The 17,369-nt window shown below is 39.1% G+C and overlaps 1 protein-coding gene across 2 annotated transcripts in view; it reads left to right on the forward strand.

The window, feature by feature from the left end:
* Positions 1-12,218, forward strand: part of CPM (carboxypeptidase M) — a 67,954-nt gene extending 55,736 nt beyond the window's left edge. Inside the window, exons 5-9 of one of the 2 annotated variants that reach the window (XM_063075970.1) lie at positions 1,318-1,502; positions 2,324-2,494; positions 5,356-5,508; positions 9,407-9,555; positions 11,947-12,218. In XM_063075970.1, the coding sequence (XP_062932040.1) occupies positions 1,318-1,502; positions 2,324-2,494; positions 5,356-5,508; positions 9,407-9,555; positions 11,947-12,189 (901 nt within the window). In that variant the 3' untranslated portion in view covers positions 12,190-12,218. The remainder of the gene's footprint in view (positions 1-1,317; positions 1,503-2,323; positions 2,495-5,355; positions 5,509-9,406; positions 9,556-11,946) is intronic. The other variant, XM_063075971.1, reaches the window with a different exon arrangement.
* Positions 12,219-17,369: the final 5,151 nt, after the last annotated feature.

The raw sequence follows: 17,369 nt of genomic DNA on the forward strand, positions 1-17,369 counted from the left end.
TGTTTACTCCGTGCCCACCTTACCTCTGGCCCTCCTGCATCTGCTGGAACTACCAGCTTCTTTCTCACCTCAGGCATTTTGCACGTGCCATTTTCCACTCCTCATCCACTCGCACTGCCTAAATAGCATTTCCTCAAAGACTCCTTCCCCAACCTACCATATATTAGGTACCCTGGTATGCTCTCAGATCACCTGGCATTTTACCTTCATAGCACAATTTTTAGTTTCTCATTTCCTGTTTAATGTCTCTCCCCACTAAACTGCAAGCTACTTGAGGGTAGGAATCCTCTCCATGTGTTTATCATTGTTAGATCCCCAATGCCTAGGCCTTTGATGATTACTGGCTGATTTATTAAGCCAGAAGGCCAAGAATTAACCATGAAGATTGGGTCTTGTCATAGTTCTGATTTAAATGGTTTATTTTGTTTCAAGCTGCCTTGGGAGGTTTGAAATTTCTCAAATGTCTAATACAGATTTATATTTGTGTAATTTATAAATTTGGTTGCTTTACCAAAAATAATCAAAATCTCACCACTTGATTCCCTTCAAGTTTTTCTGGCATATTTATTTATTTATTTATTTTTAAAAGATGACCGGTAAGGGGATCTTAACCCTTGTCTTGGTGTTGTCAGCACCACACTCAGCCAGTGAGCGAACCGGCCATCCCTATATAGGATCCGAACCCGTGGCCTTGGTGTTATCAGCACCGCACTCTCCCGAGTGAGCCACTGGCCGGCCCTTTTCTGGCATGTTTAAACACAGCCACTCCACTTTTCAGAAATACATTTGTATAAAGTAACACATTCATTGTTTCTGCTATCAACTGCTCCGTAACAAACCACCCCAACATTTAGTAACTTAAGTCTTTTTATTTCCTTTTGATTCTGTAAGTCAGAAATTTGGACAGGGCATAGTAGAGATGATTAATCTCTGTGCCACACATCTGGGGCCTCAGCTCGGGTCTGCCTGAGATGACTAGCCTGGGCCATGTGTCTGGAGTATCAGTTCTGGCTGTCACCTGGCTTCTTTGTTTCTCCAATGGTAGCCACCGGAGTCTCAGGGTTGCAAAAGTCCCAAAGTGCCAACACTTATCAAACCTCTGCATGCATCACAATAGCTAATGTCCCATTCACAAGAGCAAGTTACATGGGAGGGGATGACACAGGGTGTGAATGGCAGGTGTGGTTCACTGGAGTCCACCACACCTGTATTTACATTTGGAAAAACACCTGGAGCCCAAACCAAAGGTCTATACACTGCAAGAATCCGCTGCCTCACACACCATCAATAAACCCTAAAACATTCTTTCTTTTAAAGGGAAAATTATAACCAGTATGACCTGAATAGAAATTTCCCCGATGCTTTTGAATTTAATAATGTATCAAGGCAGCCTGAAACTGAGGCAGTCATGAAGTGGCTGGAAACGGAGACGTTTGTCCTCTCTGCAAACCTCCATGGTGGTGCCCTTGTGGCCAGTTACCCGTTTGATAATGGTGTTCAAGGTAAGCAAACATGGGCCCAGCTCTGGCTTTCTAAGTCCAGAGTGCAGCTGCGAACTCTCTACCTCCAAATGGGACAATCTCTTCTCCCTAACACTTAACTAGTGGGGGTAGAAAGAGCCTCGCATTCCCAGCCTCGAATTATCTGTCCTAAAGGTCTCAAACAGTAGATGGGCACTGTGGCTGAACTGGCAGCCAACACCTGACATTCATCAGTGAAATAGTAAAATCGAATTTAGGTCATCTCACAAGAGGCAACATGGTGAAAATAAAATAAAACTAGAATGACTTACTTTTCTTTGCTAATCATAGGAGCAATGATTGCTGATTCCTTTTAAAATTATGTGGAATAGATATGTACCAAGAGTTTAAAATATTACAGTGGCTTCATTTAACCCCTATAGTACCCCAGGAAAGTTTACTGACCTCCAGAAATTAGCAAGAGTGACTAAGAGGATGTTTAATTTTTAATCGGATTTTAGAGTTTGGCTACGTTTCTGACATATTTTGTGAGATATCACCTTGTATATGTTCATTAAAAAGTAGAAAGAGGGCTGGCCAGTTAGCTTAGAGGGTTAGAGCGTGGTGATGTTAACAGTAAGATTCAGGGTTCGATCCCTGTACTGGCCAGCTGCCAGAAAAAAAAAAAGCAGAAAGAAGAGTAGAGGGGGATATTTCATGGAAGTGGACAGAGGATTTCCCTCTATGGAAATTAGAGCATTTGTGTGTGGCATGGCGTGATTATGTATTTGCTAATATGGTGTTGTATGTTTCCTCTTACTCTAAAGTCTACTGAAAGGTCTTGGTTTGTCTTTCAAATACAGCAACTGGGACATTCCTCTCCCGAAGCTTAACTCCTGATGACGATGTTTTTCAATATCTTGCACATACCTATGCTTCAAGAAATCCCAACATGAAGAAAGGAGATCAATGTAAAAATAAAATGAACTTTCCTAATGGCGTTACAAATGGATACGCTTGGTATCCACTCCAAGGTGAGTTTCTCTTCATTTCTTCCATTCTCCTTATTGCCTTTCCCCAGAGGTGCCAGCTGGTTTATGTTGACCCAACAGTTGTCGAAAGATCTTTAGGCACAATGCAGTCCCTTCAATAGAGTCTCCATCAGTGAATATCACAAGAGCAGTGGAGGTGACTCATAGTTGGAGAGATGCTCTGACATGTTCCCCACTGCCAAGGCCGCCTCCGTTCATTCAGATGCTTATTGAGCATCTGCCTATTATGAGCCAGGAACTGTGCCAAGACACCCTCACATTTCATAGAGGAGACAGACATGCAAATAAATAGTTGTGATGGCTGGGTAATTAGATTAAAAATAGAGATTTAGAAAAGGTACAGTGTACCACAGCAGTGTAAAGCCAAAATACAATAGGGAGTAGTGAAGACCTCATAGAAATGTAATGCTTATGCCCCATCTAACAGAGACAGCTGCTACTTAGATCCAGCTAATTATTGCCATGCAGCAGTGGGGTGCCAATATTGCCAGACCTTCCAGTTTCTAATAGAAGTTGTATTTGTACATGAAGTATCATGATTTTAAAGCCATTTTGCAGGTAAACAAAAGATCTCTTAAGGCAGGATACAGTGGCGGAGGGGGGATCCTCCAGTTTTCCACCTTTGGAATCAGATAGCCAGGTAAGAGGAGGGTGTGAGATTGCCATGTAGGGGACGTGGAAGGAGGGGGATTCTTTTTGAAGGAATAATATGAAAGGAAGCCCAGGAGTGTAAGAGAGCTCTCTTGTCTGGGAAGTGAAAGAGAACAGGAGAGCCCTAGGGTGGAAGGGCAAGAGAGGAGACACGGGCTGGAACTGGATTTCCATTGCCTCAGTGGAAAGCATTCCCTTCCAGGCAGGAAGCTGCATTCCCTACCAACAGCAAGCTGCAGTCTGCAATTCTGCACAGAGGCCTCTTCCAAAGGCGCCTTCCCCAGGTGTCACTTTGGATGCATAAGCTGTCACGTACTTTTGCACAAGCTGGGACTTTTGTGTCTGGTTGGCTCTCTGCCAGTTTCCAGGTAATGTAAATAGGCATAGACCCCAACTGATAGGCAGCAGGTCCAGCTAGACACCACAACATCCCAGACTTCTCTCAGTTGTCCAAGATATAGCCCCCAGCCCCTTAGGGCTCCAGCATAGTCATGCTGTTCATCTTCATAGCTAGGGAAGAGCCCCTCCTGCCCAGTGGCAAAGCTGTCCTTCATGTTCACTGTAACTTTCAGGACAAATCCAGATGTGAAGGAAATTTGCTACGAACAGTTGCTACTGGGAATTGTTCCCAAGTGTGGCTATGTGTGAGTTATGAATCCTTTTCAGAAAAAAATCAGGCGAAGCCAGCTGCGTTGAGGAGATTAGAACAAAAGCATCCTGGCCCAGTCTGGGTGTTTTGGTGGCCAGGCCTGACTGTACCCAGTGCTGCATATGCTCTCCACACCTGACATTCTCAATCTCGGATACTTTGCTAGGGCCCCATAATGCACACCTGTTTTGCCACTTAAATTCTTTTTACTTGAGACATATCCGTCCAGCCTAGGGCTTTGTTTTTGTTTTCTTTTCTCTCCCTTTTCCTTCTTCTATTTTTTGGTGAACATGAGGGCAGAGAAAAAACCAAAACCTGTAAGGTAGATAAAGCAAATAGGAGGGACAGAGAAATACTTCCTGGCTGGAATCTAGGCCTGTATAGATATTACTTAATATTTAAATACTATTTTGATATAATATTTTAACCATTTTCTTAGCATTAAAATTCTTTTCTACTTCAGTACTTCCCAAACACCCTGAAGGAATTGAAAATACTTGGGTGTCTCGGCAGATATCAAGTGTAACAAATTAAAATCTGTCAGAAACTTCTTCCTTCAAAGTTACTACTGTATTTCATCAAATCCAAGAGGCCACTGATTGCAAAACAGCGTCCCATCAGAAAGAAAAAAAAAATCTTTTCAGCTGAAGTAGAGACATCATGTTTATCAGCCATACATCCCAATGCAGAGATTTTAAAATATGAAAAGCTTTGCATCTTAGAAAATATGAAATGATTATAACCCTTTGAAAATAAGGTCTCCAGAGGTAAGAACCGGAAAGCAAGCATGAGCAGTGGCAACCCCAGAAGCACGGGGGTTTGGTCTGTTACCTCCTAAGAGCACAGATCCTTTTACCCCTGGGAGCATTTGGTGTCATGGGTAAGAACACTGGGGCTTGAGCAAGATGCCTACACTCCAGTCTCTGCCACTCACTGGCTGGAATCCCTGGGCATGTTACTTAATACCTGTGAAGATGTTACCTTGTCTGTAAAATGGGTCAGAATTGCTGTGATGATTAAATGAGTTGAACAAAACACTTCAGACAGTAGCTAGCGATAGTGAACACTCAGTAAATGTTGGTCATTGTTATTCCCCTAAGTTAGTGTATTTAGCTTTATATGGTAAATGTTTTTATAAACAGCTTATAGAAATATTTTTAAAGAAATCTCATTCCAGCTTATATCCATTTAAAATATAATTAAAGGAAGAAATGTAATTTGGAGAATCCTTTTTGGAATGTAGAATTTCAAAAAATAAAAATGAGAAAAGGATGCTTCACCCACCCCTCACTTAGTTGAATGCACAGTTGAACTTCATTTAGCTCTGATCCAGTTACCCATATGGGAATATTTAGGATTGCCTGGTCATGCCTGGGTAATAAAATGTCAAGCCCTGATTTTACATGCTAATATGTCAAATTCATCTTTTTCTGTTTACATGTACTTTTCTTGCAACTGTTTGATTCACTCATCCCCAAGGTACGTGATACTTGGCTCCACTCCAGTTTTAGATCTTAACAAAAATTAAATATGCTTGTGTTAGGTGGAATGCAAGATTACAACTACATCTGGGCCCAGTGTTTTGAAATTACATTGGAGCTGTCATGCTGTAAATATCCTCGTGAGGAGAAGCTTCCATTCTTTTGGATTGATAACAAAGCCTCATTAATTGAATATATGAAACAGGTGCATCTAGGTTTGTAAGATTTTCTTATTCCTTGTTAACACAAAATATAGTGTGATGCATGTTACATTAATGGGGGTGTAAAATTCCAGAGTACCCTTATTTTTACATGGTGAATGACCTGAAATCTGGTAAAAGATCAGAAAAACAGGATGTTATTCTGTTATATCATCTTCCATTTAGAAAAAGGCCATGTTTGCTTGTCACTTGCAACACAACATCATAGACCCAGAGAACATTGGATGTACCATTTGCATTTTTTCCAGCATGGGGGTGGTAACCTAGCACCATTAGCTTCAACCCCTCCCACCCCTCAACTCTGCCAAGTGACCTGACACTACGACACTTTCCAGTCTGTTTCTTGAAGGCCGTCTTGCCTCTATCACAGATGGTCAAACTAAATGTGCCAGAAGAGTGGTAGCTGTCAAATATGTGCAGGACTCACAAGGAGGGCTTGTTAAAACAGATTGCTGGGCTCCAGTCCCAGAGTTTTTGACCTAGTGGACCTTGAATTGCTAACATCCTCCCAGGTGGTGCTGATGCTGCTGGTCCATGGACTACCTTAGAAAACCATTGCACTAGGGCTGGCCTGTGGCTCACTCAGGAGAGTGTGGTGCTGATAACACCAAGGCCATGGGTTCAGATCCTATATAGGGATGGCTGGTTAGTTCACTGGGTGAGCATGGTGCTGACGACACCAAGTCAAGGGTTAAGATCCCCTTACCGGTCATCTTTAAAAAAAAAAACCAAAAAACATTGCACTAGAGAAACACTGCTTGTGATAATGATGGAATCACATGCATCTCAAGTCTATCAACCAGTCAGTGTCTCTTTGGGCAGGGTATGGGAGGTTCTTCTATATTTCCAGAGTTAAAGTTATCTTTCTTCAGTTAGAATGGCTTGAGGGAAGAAACATGTCAGGAGTTGGCATAATCAGCACCGCACTCTCCCGAGTGAGCCACGGGCAGGCCCTAGGAGTTGGCATAATATTCATGCTACTACATCGAGCCAAAGCGGGGGGTGGTGTGTGTGTGTGTGCGCGTGCACGCATGCGCGTGTGTATGTGTGTGTGTTGAAGAGGTTTGCTACATGAGCCTTCTGCATAATTGCATAATTCCTGGAATGTTTTGCATGCTTCACACCAAGGCTTTCCACCTGTTGAAAAGGAGACGGAGAAGAATGAGGGTGGGAGCACAGAGGCAGAGGGCTGAGTACAAAGATAATTAAGACCCTGTCATGGCCACACATCCCTAAAATGGATGCCCCTACCCTCCTTTAGACCTGTACCTCCTACCTCCATTCCTCCGACCTGAACAGAAGTACACAAAGATCATTGATGAACTCAAAGCACTGTGTCTAACAGGCTGAGTCACTCATGGAGTAGGTTGATTCCCTATTATAGGGGATGTTACAAAATGTTATCTTTCTTTTTGACCAGCATCTTAATAATGTTTATAAACTTATTATTGGGTCTTTCTCCTTCCTCATTATGTCATCAAACTTTGTTTTGGGTTCTCTCTTGCTTAGTATTCTGGTATTTCATTCTCCATTAGATTTTCCTCATGAGGCATATATTATTCAACCTTTCTATTATATTTATACATACATTGATCCTTCAGTGTGTTACTCTATTCTTTTCTAAAATTTATTCATCAGTATCAACATGGCAGTGCAGCTGAACATGAAATATGCTCCATGTAAATGCACTACTATTTTCAGAATTTCAATCTAGCTGTAGAGATTATTCACCCAGCACTGAATTAAGGTGGGCTTTGAAGTATCATCTTTATATACTATTGCCAGTGAAGGAGCTTTGTAAACTGATAATAACATGCAAATTGCAGCATAACTATTGTTATTTTAATTTGGAGGGCTTACATGTCCATTTATGCTATGAAGAATATTTACCTATCTGCCTGTCCCTGTGATCAGATGTTAACTCACTTAAAAAAAAATCTCTCTCTCTCTCTCTCTCTCTATATATATATATATATAAGCACATGAACCCTGCCCCCTTGTGATTTAAGACAGAGGCATTTTCTTTCTGGTTTAATAATGAAACCATATTTCAAAATACTGATAGAATATGGTCATTATTACTTAATGCAAAAGTTTTCTCCCCATTAGCGCCTAATAAGGAGCCAAAGAATGTTTTTGTGTAGATGACAGGAACGAACACCCCTTTATTGGTATTGTTCTGGCTTAAGGAAATTATTGGTATCTGTCAAGCTGCATTGCATTCACTTGTTCAGTCTCATGACATGCTAGGATGCTCCTGAGTCTCTGAGATTTTTACCTGACAGTCTCTGACCTGCCTTGTCTGGGAGGGAAAGGCCTTCCACTTTAATGGACTGGCCTAGCTGAGGGGGTAGGAGCCTGGGTGGAGCCCAAGCTGTACTGTCATCTGGCTGTGTTTGAAAGGTTGAGCAGGGCCAGCCCGTGGCTCACTTGGGAGGGTGCGGTGCTGATAACACCAAGGCCATGAGTTCAGATCCCTATATAGGGATTGGTTAGCTCACTTGGGAGAGCGTGGTGCTGACAACATCAAGTCAAGAGTTAACATCCCCTTACTGGTCATCTTTTAAAAAAGAAAAAGAAAAAAAAGAAACGAGCAAACACTTGTCTGAACCTAAGTTTAGACAACTGGAAGTTGGGAGTGAAAGCATCTGCCCTGCCTCATACCAGCTTGTTCTAAGGCTCCACTGGGTGATTCTTCTTCTTTTTTTCTTTAATCTTTTTCTGTGTGTGGCTGACCAGTAGGGGGATCCAAACCTGTGACCTTGGTGTTACAAGGCTGCATTCTAACCAACTGAGCTAACCAGCCAGCCCCATTAAGTTATTCTTTCAATTAGAACTCATTGCAGATTTCTATCTTGATCTCAAACTGGGACCCCTTGGTGCTGTGTAGTCATGCTTACAGGATTTACTAGGTTTGGGTTGGAATGAGGGTGCCTGCAGTTATTAAGGCCAAGATAGCAAAGGAGGGCACATCTGAATTCTAAAGGCCTAAAATGTCCTGTTATTCCCCTTTCTGGGGAGAAGCAAGATGCAGTATCGCCTGGTGCTACCCTGTCTGTCCCATGAACTCTTCAAAGCAGATCTGAACCCAGATGTCTGGGGAATGGCTCACAGCACTCAGAAACATAAGCAACCTGGGCTTAAAAGAATCCAGTATGTGCTGAGTTCCAGAATTCTGTGGAACACAGATATGATTCTAAAATAGGTGGCAACTGTGATCACTAGGTGGGAAATGGATGTAAACAAGTAGTCTCCCAAGTAGTGGCCCACCTCTGACTCTAGATTGTGGCCAAGAGATGCAGAATTCCAGCTCTTGACCAGCAAAGACTTTTCATTCATGAAGTGAATACATTTCCAAGGGCAGGAAAGAGAGCTTTACATTTTTCCCTGCATCTCCAGATGTGGCCACAGAATTTAAGTCTCAGGTTTTGTGTCTTCTCCTTTGTTTATCTGAGCTTTTTTCAAAATTTTATTTTTTGTTTCCCAGATGTAACAGTGCTGGCTCTCTCTGCATCTCTTTGTCTCTACTGGTCTTTTTCCAGTGCTTCAAATTCAGCAGGTAGAGACAAATCATATCTCTGGTAAAACAATTACTTCCCTCTAAGTGAAGGTTTGGTGGTATATGGATGAGATCTTAAGATTGTCATCTGTATTCTCTCTTTGATAATATGTGCTATAAATGGAATATGCAACCACAAACAAATTTAAATTATAAATTAGATTAGTAGTTTGACTGTATTTTATGTTACATCAAAAATAAGTTTACTTTCACTTCTTCACCTTATTAACTCAAAACAGCTAATAATTATCAGGCATGTTTTTCTTAAATATTTATAAGAATTTTTTATATGCCATAAAATGTGGTATTTATATTTTTCTTTTTGTTTTCCAGGTGTAAAGGGTCGAGTTTTTGATCAGAATAGAAATCCATTACCCAATGTAATTATAGAAGTCCAAGACAGAAAACATATCTGCCCCTACAGAACTAACAAATTTGGAGAGTATTATCTCCTTCTCTTGCCTGGATCCTATATAATAAATGTAAGTATGCAACCCTAGTTATTGCTATTAAAATATTATAGAACTCACAGTACTCACTCACCCAGAAGGAATCTAAAAAACATCTAGAAAATCCAAAAGTAGATACCTCAGGATGGAAGGAAAGGACAACATCAGACTTGCAATTGGTGGGGGGGTGGGGGAGATGGGAATGAAAGGAACAAACCAGAAAAATTCATGTTCTTTCCCCCTTAGCAATTTTTTTTTAATAGAAGCAAAATCCTATTACTTGTATCTTTCATGATTAAAAAAATGCAACCTTATTAATACTAATTAAGCAAGGTAAGAAAAGTACTTCCCAGTTGCATGGAATACCATTTAACACCCATCCCATAAAACATAATTTCTGCTATTAAAAAATAGATTGGCAAGGCAGGAACTTTGGCATTAAAGTAATCTCTATGCAAGATTACTATTTGTTAGAATGAGCTGAACCCTGGTCTTCTAACACATGAGCAGGACTCTTTTTACTTCACAGGAGGCTAAATCTAGATCTCAAAGCCAGATCTATCCCTGCTTCTATAAGTGAATAAAGCAGGTTATAAAAAGTATGCATAAGGATATAATATTATGTACTCCATATGATCTCAACCATTAAAACAAAGTACAGAATAAAGACTAGAGAAAAGATGGCAAGCAGTTTTGGCAAAATATCAGACTGTTTGCCACTGAAGGGATTGTGGGTGACTCTGCTTTTTGGTAATAATTCTCTGTACTTTCCAAATGTCCTATATTGCCGTTCTGCTTTGATAATTAGAGGAAAAGTAGAAAACCAAAGTAATTCCAATAAAAATTGAGATTTGCTTTAAAAAAAATTGATTGGGACAAGTTTTTTAGAATTCATTATAAGTGAAATTTGATCCACAAATTTTATTGCTATATTAAACAAGTGATAGACATGTTTTGCAGCCCTTTTTCCAATTAATACAGGTAAATTTTCTGATTTTAATTCTATTAAGATGCATATTTCTGAGTCATTTCTTCCTAGAAGAAGGAAGTATGGAATAATTTGAGCCTGAATAGGTTTATGTGAATGAACTAAATGAATAAGCAATGGTTTAGTTGGCCAGATTGCACCTCTTTCTTTTTGATGTGACTTTCTCCAGGAAATTCAAGATTCTTCTACTTTTTTTAGTGGGTCTGATGCCAACCATGGCAGTCATTCTGTATAGAACTACTCCTGGGAGAAGATAGTCATCTCTTCTGTAGTAAAAACTGACTTTATATTTCATTATTTCATCTTTAGAACATAATGAAAGGTATGGTTTTTAGTTTATAAAACTGTAGAATTCAGAGCCTCCCTGCTCCATAGGTTATTCTCTACAGTGCCCAATAGTGGAGCTCATCAATTGCTAATTTTCTTCTTGGGAATTCCTATTCCTACTGAGAAGATGGATAGAGCTTGAAAAATCTTAACTTGCTGTGAATCTTTGCCTAAAAAGTTTCTTTATTTCCTCCTATTCAATGTGATATTTATATTCTGTGGAAAAAAGAGGATATTTCTTTTAGTGAATCTGAATTATTTTTATTCAATCTGATAAATAAGCCACACCTTTAGAGAATGAAGTTATGAACTGTTCATTTCCCATTAGTTAGACTAGTGCAGTACATGCTGGTCATAGCTATTAGTTCTACGACAAGATTGGAAGCTAAGACATTGGAAGCTTAAATGAATGGCTAAAATACATACCAATTAGTGGTTATGGAAATGTTATTCCCCATTCTTTTGCTTGTCATATAAAAAGCATTTCCCTTTCATAATAAAAGCATTTCTCAGTGGACATCACCTAGAGTTAGTCGAACATTTATTTTTTCCTGATCATTTCCTCCACCAAAAAAACAAATCTAGCTGAAAATTCAGACTCAACTGAACAAAACCAGGTAAAAATCAAAGCTTTTTAAGGAAGCAATAGATCAAGGTACACTTAGATTGGCAGCAAAGAAAATGGAGTAAACTGAGAAAATAATTCTACTTATAAATAATCTTGATATCCAGTGAGTATATTAAGTACAGACATGGGACAAAGGGAAACAGTTAACTCTTTACCTTTGTGCTCCATGAAAATGATGGTGGCAGAATCAGTCTACTGCTTCCTTTTTCTGGCTTACATCACCAGATAAGGTACATGTCTCTGTCTTTATTTCATTTTGTAATTCTTGGCCACCACATTAACAACTATGGTTTATATCAACAGGCATTGGGTAACTCATTCAGCAAGCAGGACTGAATCTGTTACTAGCCCGGGAGGCCTGGCAGATTGTTACATGCCTTGCACAAAGGCTGCATTTTCATGGTGGATATCAGTGTTTTTAAGTGTTGGCACCATGAAACACCTGAAATCACTCATACAATTGTTTCTTATTTCCTCTCAGGTTACAGTCTCTGGACATGATCCACACCTCACAAAGGTGATTATTCCAGAGAAATCCCAGAATTTCAGTGCTCTTAAAAAGGATATTGTACTTCCATTCAGAGGGCAATTGGATTCTATCTCAGTATCAAATCCTTCATGCCCAGTGATTCCTCTATACAAAAATTTGCCAAGCCACTCAAATACAACAAAGCCTAGTTTGTTCTTATTTTTAGTGACTCTTCTGCACATATTTTTCAAATAAAGTAAAATGTGAAACTCAACCCCCATCACCACCTGGAATCAGGGATTACACATGCCAGGTTACTGCAACCCTAGCTCCCTCTTGTGGAACCTCAACTGGATAAGTTCCATGGTCTTCCCTAAGAAGAGAAATGGCTGTGTCCCAGTCCTGCAATAAGCAACATGTGGTGATAATAAAAGGAATGATTCAGCCTTGGTGATGAAATGAAGACAGCTCCCTATCAAGTACTGCGTATTTACACTTAATCTTGAAGAAGTCTTAGAAATTTGAAAGAAGTTAAACTTGAGAAGCAAAAAAAGTTCTTGCAAAAGAAAAAAGAAGCTAATTTCGTATACAGAGAGCCAGATAAATGTAAGCAATAAAGATGAACATGTACTGATCACCTACTATATACATGACCTTGCCGTGAGTGCTATATGTGAGGAAATGGTATGTGCCATACATAATTACTTCTCAGTGAAGGGGAAAGTGATCATAAGACTGGGAATATTTAGTTTTCCAAATGTTCTAAGGAGATATGAGAGAAAATAAGCAACCACATCTCAGTGGCCCAAGAAAATATGGGCCAAAATATGGGCCTGATGGGATGACAAGGTTGCATCTACAGAGCCCCAAAGTAACAGGTCAATTAAGGAAGTCTCTCTTCCTCCAGAACCAGTGTCCCTGCCTGGATGCCACGGTCCTCTGTTGGTGACACCCAAATGTGTCACTCTAGCCTCCTGCCTGCATTACACATTCACGTCTGACTGCACCGGACATAGCCACCTGGATGTGACTTATAGGTACCTCAAACTCATCATGTCAGAATTTGAGCGTACTTTCTTCCCTAGAGCTGTTCATCCTGCTATATTCTCTATCTCAATTACTGGTACCACCACGCTAAAAACCTGGGAGTCATCCTTGGTACTTTCCCTCCTTCATCCCATATATTCAGTTGGTCACTGAACATTGGTGTTAATTATAAATGTTGATGAATTCTACCTTTTCCTTTCCATGGCTGTCAACACGCAGAGTTTAGGGCCTCATATCTCACCTGCACCACTGCAACAGTTTTACTGGTCTCTTGCTCCCAGACTTCTCCTCTTCAAGGCCATCTTCCACACAGCACTGGAGAGGGGAAGCTACTTAAAACAAAAATCTACCATCAACTGTTTGTAGTTCCTATACACGTGACATGCTACTTGTGTCCCCTGCATCTGGGATGTCATTCTCACTATGTTTTCTTTCCCACTTCTCCACTGAAACTCAGTTCAGGTATCAACTCCACTAGCAAGCCTTTGCTGACCATCATCCCACCAAACTCCATTCCACCCCTCCCAGGCATTCGGGGGGTAGGGGCCCTTCCTCTTTGCTCCCCAGATTTACAACACTGTTATAATCTGCTTCTATGTGTATGCCTTTTCCAGTAGAGGATGAGCTCTTTGAGGTGAAGGTCTATTTGTTTGAAAATTTTATTTTATGTTCTCAGTGCCTAGCACATAGCATGTATTGAATGAATAAATGAACAAGGGGTTCCAGCAACCTGCTACTCCCAGTCCCTCCCAGAAACTGTAGGGCTTTGAGTCATTTTATGAAACTAGGTCTTAAGTTTTGTCAGTCTCTAGCTCACTTGTAACACTGACAGAAGAATGTTCTCATGTATGTATCAAGAAAAACTAAATACAGTGCATTTACTGGACCTTGCATTTTCCTAAAGTTTGTAATAAAGGTATTATGTTACCTATCAGGAAACAAAATGTTTTACCATTAGTACTCAGTTTAAAGCAAACATTCTCCACTATGCAAGTTTACCTATCTTAAAACGTTATATGTAAGAATTGTTGGGGCTGGGGAGGGGTCAGCATCAAACAGAAAAAAACAATAGCAACTCTGGTAGGCAGATTTGTAAGTGCCTTGGTTCTTGTTTTAAATTGAAAGTTCTGGGCTGGCCAGTTAGCTCAGTTGGCTAGAGCACAGTGTTATAAATTGAAAGTTCTACAGGATCTGGTAATGAAACCATACTGGGCTTGGTACATGGTGAATGCCTGAGACCCACAAAGGAATGAGGGAACACATGCACATTTAGGAGTCATTTCTGTGCCAGGCTTATTCTACATGCACAAAATCATACATGTTAATACAGAATTTGTAGTCTTTTTTTACTGGTAATAACCTGAATATCTTGATCATTTTTATTTAAATAAGCAGTAATTTATTATGTACTTGAAAGTAGGTATTAATATAATATTTCAGAAAATGATTTTGGTATATTACATATAAAAGTATGTAAGACTAAACTTGATTTACCATCAAGCCCTAAACAATTTTTCAACTGGGCATTCTGAGTTTTAACTTTTCCTTTTCTAAGTAAGATAGCAGTTTTTGAGGAGGCATGAACTAAAATCTGAATTGGTTCATGAGCCTTAATGTAAATTTCTTACTGAAATAATGTTTTTTAAAATCAGGAATTTGTAGGGCCAGCCCGTGGCTCACTCGGGAGAGTGTGGTGCTGATAACACCAAGGCCACCGGTTCGGATCCTATATAGGGATGGCCGGTTGGCTCACTGGGTGAGCATGGTGCTGACAACACCAAATCAAGGGTTAAGACCCCCCTTACCGGTCATCTTTTGAAAAAAAAAAAAAAAAATCAGGAATTTGTATCAGAACCAAACTTAAAAATCACTTAAAGACAAAACAGTCTTGGAATTCTGACTGTGGTCCGAGCAGGGCTCCCAAACTCCTGCTATTTTCCACCCTTCTAGACTGGGGGTTATGCTCTTCAGGCTGTAAGTTCAGGTATAATTCCTTTTATAGAGAAACCAACATGACAAATGTTTTCAAGATAAAAACGTGAGAGTAAAATGATAATTACAAGGCAGGAGCCCTAGGTTCAAATCCACCAGACATTCAGTTTTCTTATCTGTAAAGTGAAGTACCCCTGCTTGACAGTGACTCTGTGACTGTTAGGAACAGTGGCAGGGGATGCCACATTTTGGTGCCATTTTTAGTGTTTGTCGAGGTGGTGGAAGGATAATTAACACTCAGGTAGATAAATATTTTGAAGGTGGTGTAATATACCTTATTAAAGACTCAGATATAAATAGAATTGACCTGAAATCTGAAAAGTGGGTTAGCTAGAATGATTATCTAATAATATTTAAGGAAACTGTCATGAAGTAACATTGCTTTTTCTCATGTACCTACTCAAATTATCATGTTAACATGAATGAATCTAAATGGTGGGGAGTATTTTAGAGAAATGTTAAGTCCTGAAAATAAGTATCAGTGCTGATTTTGGTGCTTAATTTATCACATTCAGGCTTGAGCTGCTGGATGTATCAGAAATGTTAAAAACCTCTTCTCAATATTTCTGAGCCTAAGAAATCAGTGCTGTGTTTTGTTCCAGAATTTGCAATTGTTATCAGTTTCAAAAAATGGTATAGGTTAGTTCTATGTTTAGAAAGTAAAAATATCTAATGCTGAATTAGAAATATCTTTTCTTAGCATTGTATATTGTCTTATTGCAACTAGGTAAAGTTGCTTATTGAGACGTTTGGTTCTTATTCTGTTTGGTAACAATATAGTTGATGTTTATTTTATGACATCCCTTATATTTTCCTCATGACTTTAGATGGGGGAGAGGAAGAAAATGATGATGGTCAGATTGGTAAACAAGCACCACCAAAAGATCACAACACCAAGAATAGAAGTTTGGGTCTATTATAAACTTTACATCACTAATAAGCAGATTATTATACTGTATTACTCACAAACCATTTTATCATACTTTAGCATATGACCTACTCCACAGCCTTTTATAGATGTTTCATAAACTGATTTTACAAGTTTTCTGTGACTTTCTTTTGTACTTTAACTAAGAATTTGTTAAAATGCACAAATTGTCTAAGACTGTAAAGTTTTTTGGGAAGGGGCCATGACTGCCTTTGAGTTTAGTAAATTTAGAATATTTCTGATTCTCAATAAATAATTAATATTCATAGAAATAATAAATGCTGTTTCTTTCTGTTACATTACCTTGAAAACAAATACTTATGCAAATGTAACAAAATCCACACACTAGAGAGAGCTGATAAAATAAACCAAATAAAGCCTGGAGAAGACCAAATTTAATGACCTTTTATGAGACAGTAATTTTGCGATAACTCTTCAAAGTCCAGATAGTCCTTCAGGATGTTTTATATATGCTGTGATATCGTTACTTATATATGATATATTCCAAATTAATTTGTGTCATAGGGCAGTGTATTCCATGGACAAAATGACGGATGAAAAGTGTGCTTTCTGGTCAAAAAACTTTGGAGGAAAATTCACAATTCACAGTAAACCTTCTGAGAAATGCAGGAAAGGATTTCTCAAATGGATTTCCCAAACATACTTAGCCATGGAACCATTTTCTTAAATAATTTAGCCTAGTATAATTCCTTTGAACTAACATTCCTAGACTTCCAAACACAGTTTGGGAAATGCTGATATCGAGAGGTCTTCTGTCCTGAATAACAAATTTTAGAGGTTTCCAAGTGCTTTTGAAACACAGAGTTGTAAACAATTTGCCTCAGGTAGTGCTTTTGAAACCAGAGTTGTAAACAAAGAATTTGCCTCAGATAGGAATTGGAAAACTAATAGCCCTAATCCTCATCGATCCAAACCCCTGCTAATATTGACATAGGACAGAGGCTGGGCTCAAGTTTACATCTGTTCTCTGAAACATGCTAAACAAATAATAGTTTAAATGAGACATGACTGAGTAGGAAATCGCTAAATTATGGATACCAATTTCTAAAAATATCCCAATTTAGAAAACAAACAGAACAGTTGTTTTTGTGGTTTTTTTTTTTTTTTTTTTTAATTTTTGAAAGAGTTCATTATATAGGGAACCCCTTAGGCAGAAGTTCCCTGGCATATTTTAGCTAGACTTCAATATTTAAATTTGTAGCTCTTTAAAGCACCCATTACAACCCTTCTTTCCCAAAAGCAAGGTAGAGTTTTAAAATGAGATAATTAAAAAAAAATATATATGACATGGGGGGAAAAGTAAAAGTATAAACAAGTGATTAGTTCACTTTTGGATGGTAGAATTGCGTGTTTTTGTTTTTCCTACTTCATTTTTGAAATTTTCTATTTACTGCTACTTTCATGATAAAAGCAACTGATTTATAGAACGGAACCTCAAATTTTAAAA

The sequence above is a fragment of the Cynocephalus volans genome, chromosome 12 (assembly GCF_027409185.1).
Source record: "Cynocephalus volans isolate mCynVol1 chromosome 12, mCynVol1.pri, whole genome shotgun sequence".
NCBI lineage: Eukaryota > Metazoa > Chordata > Mammalia > Dermoptera > Cynocephalidae > Cynocephalus > Cynocephalus volans.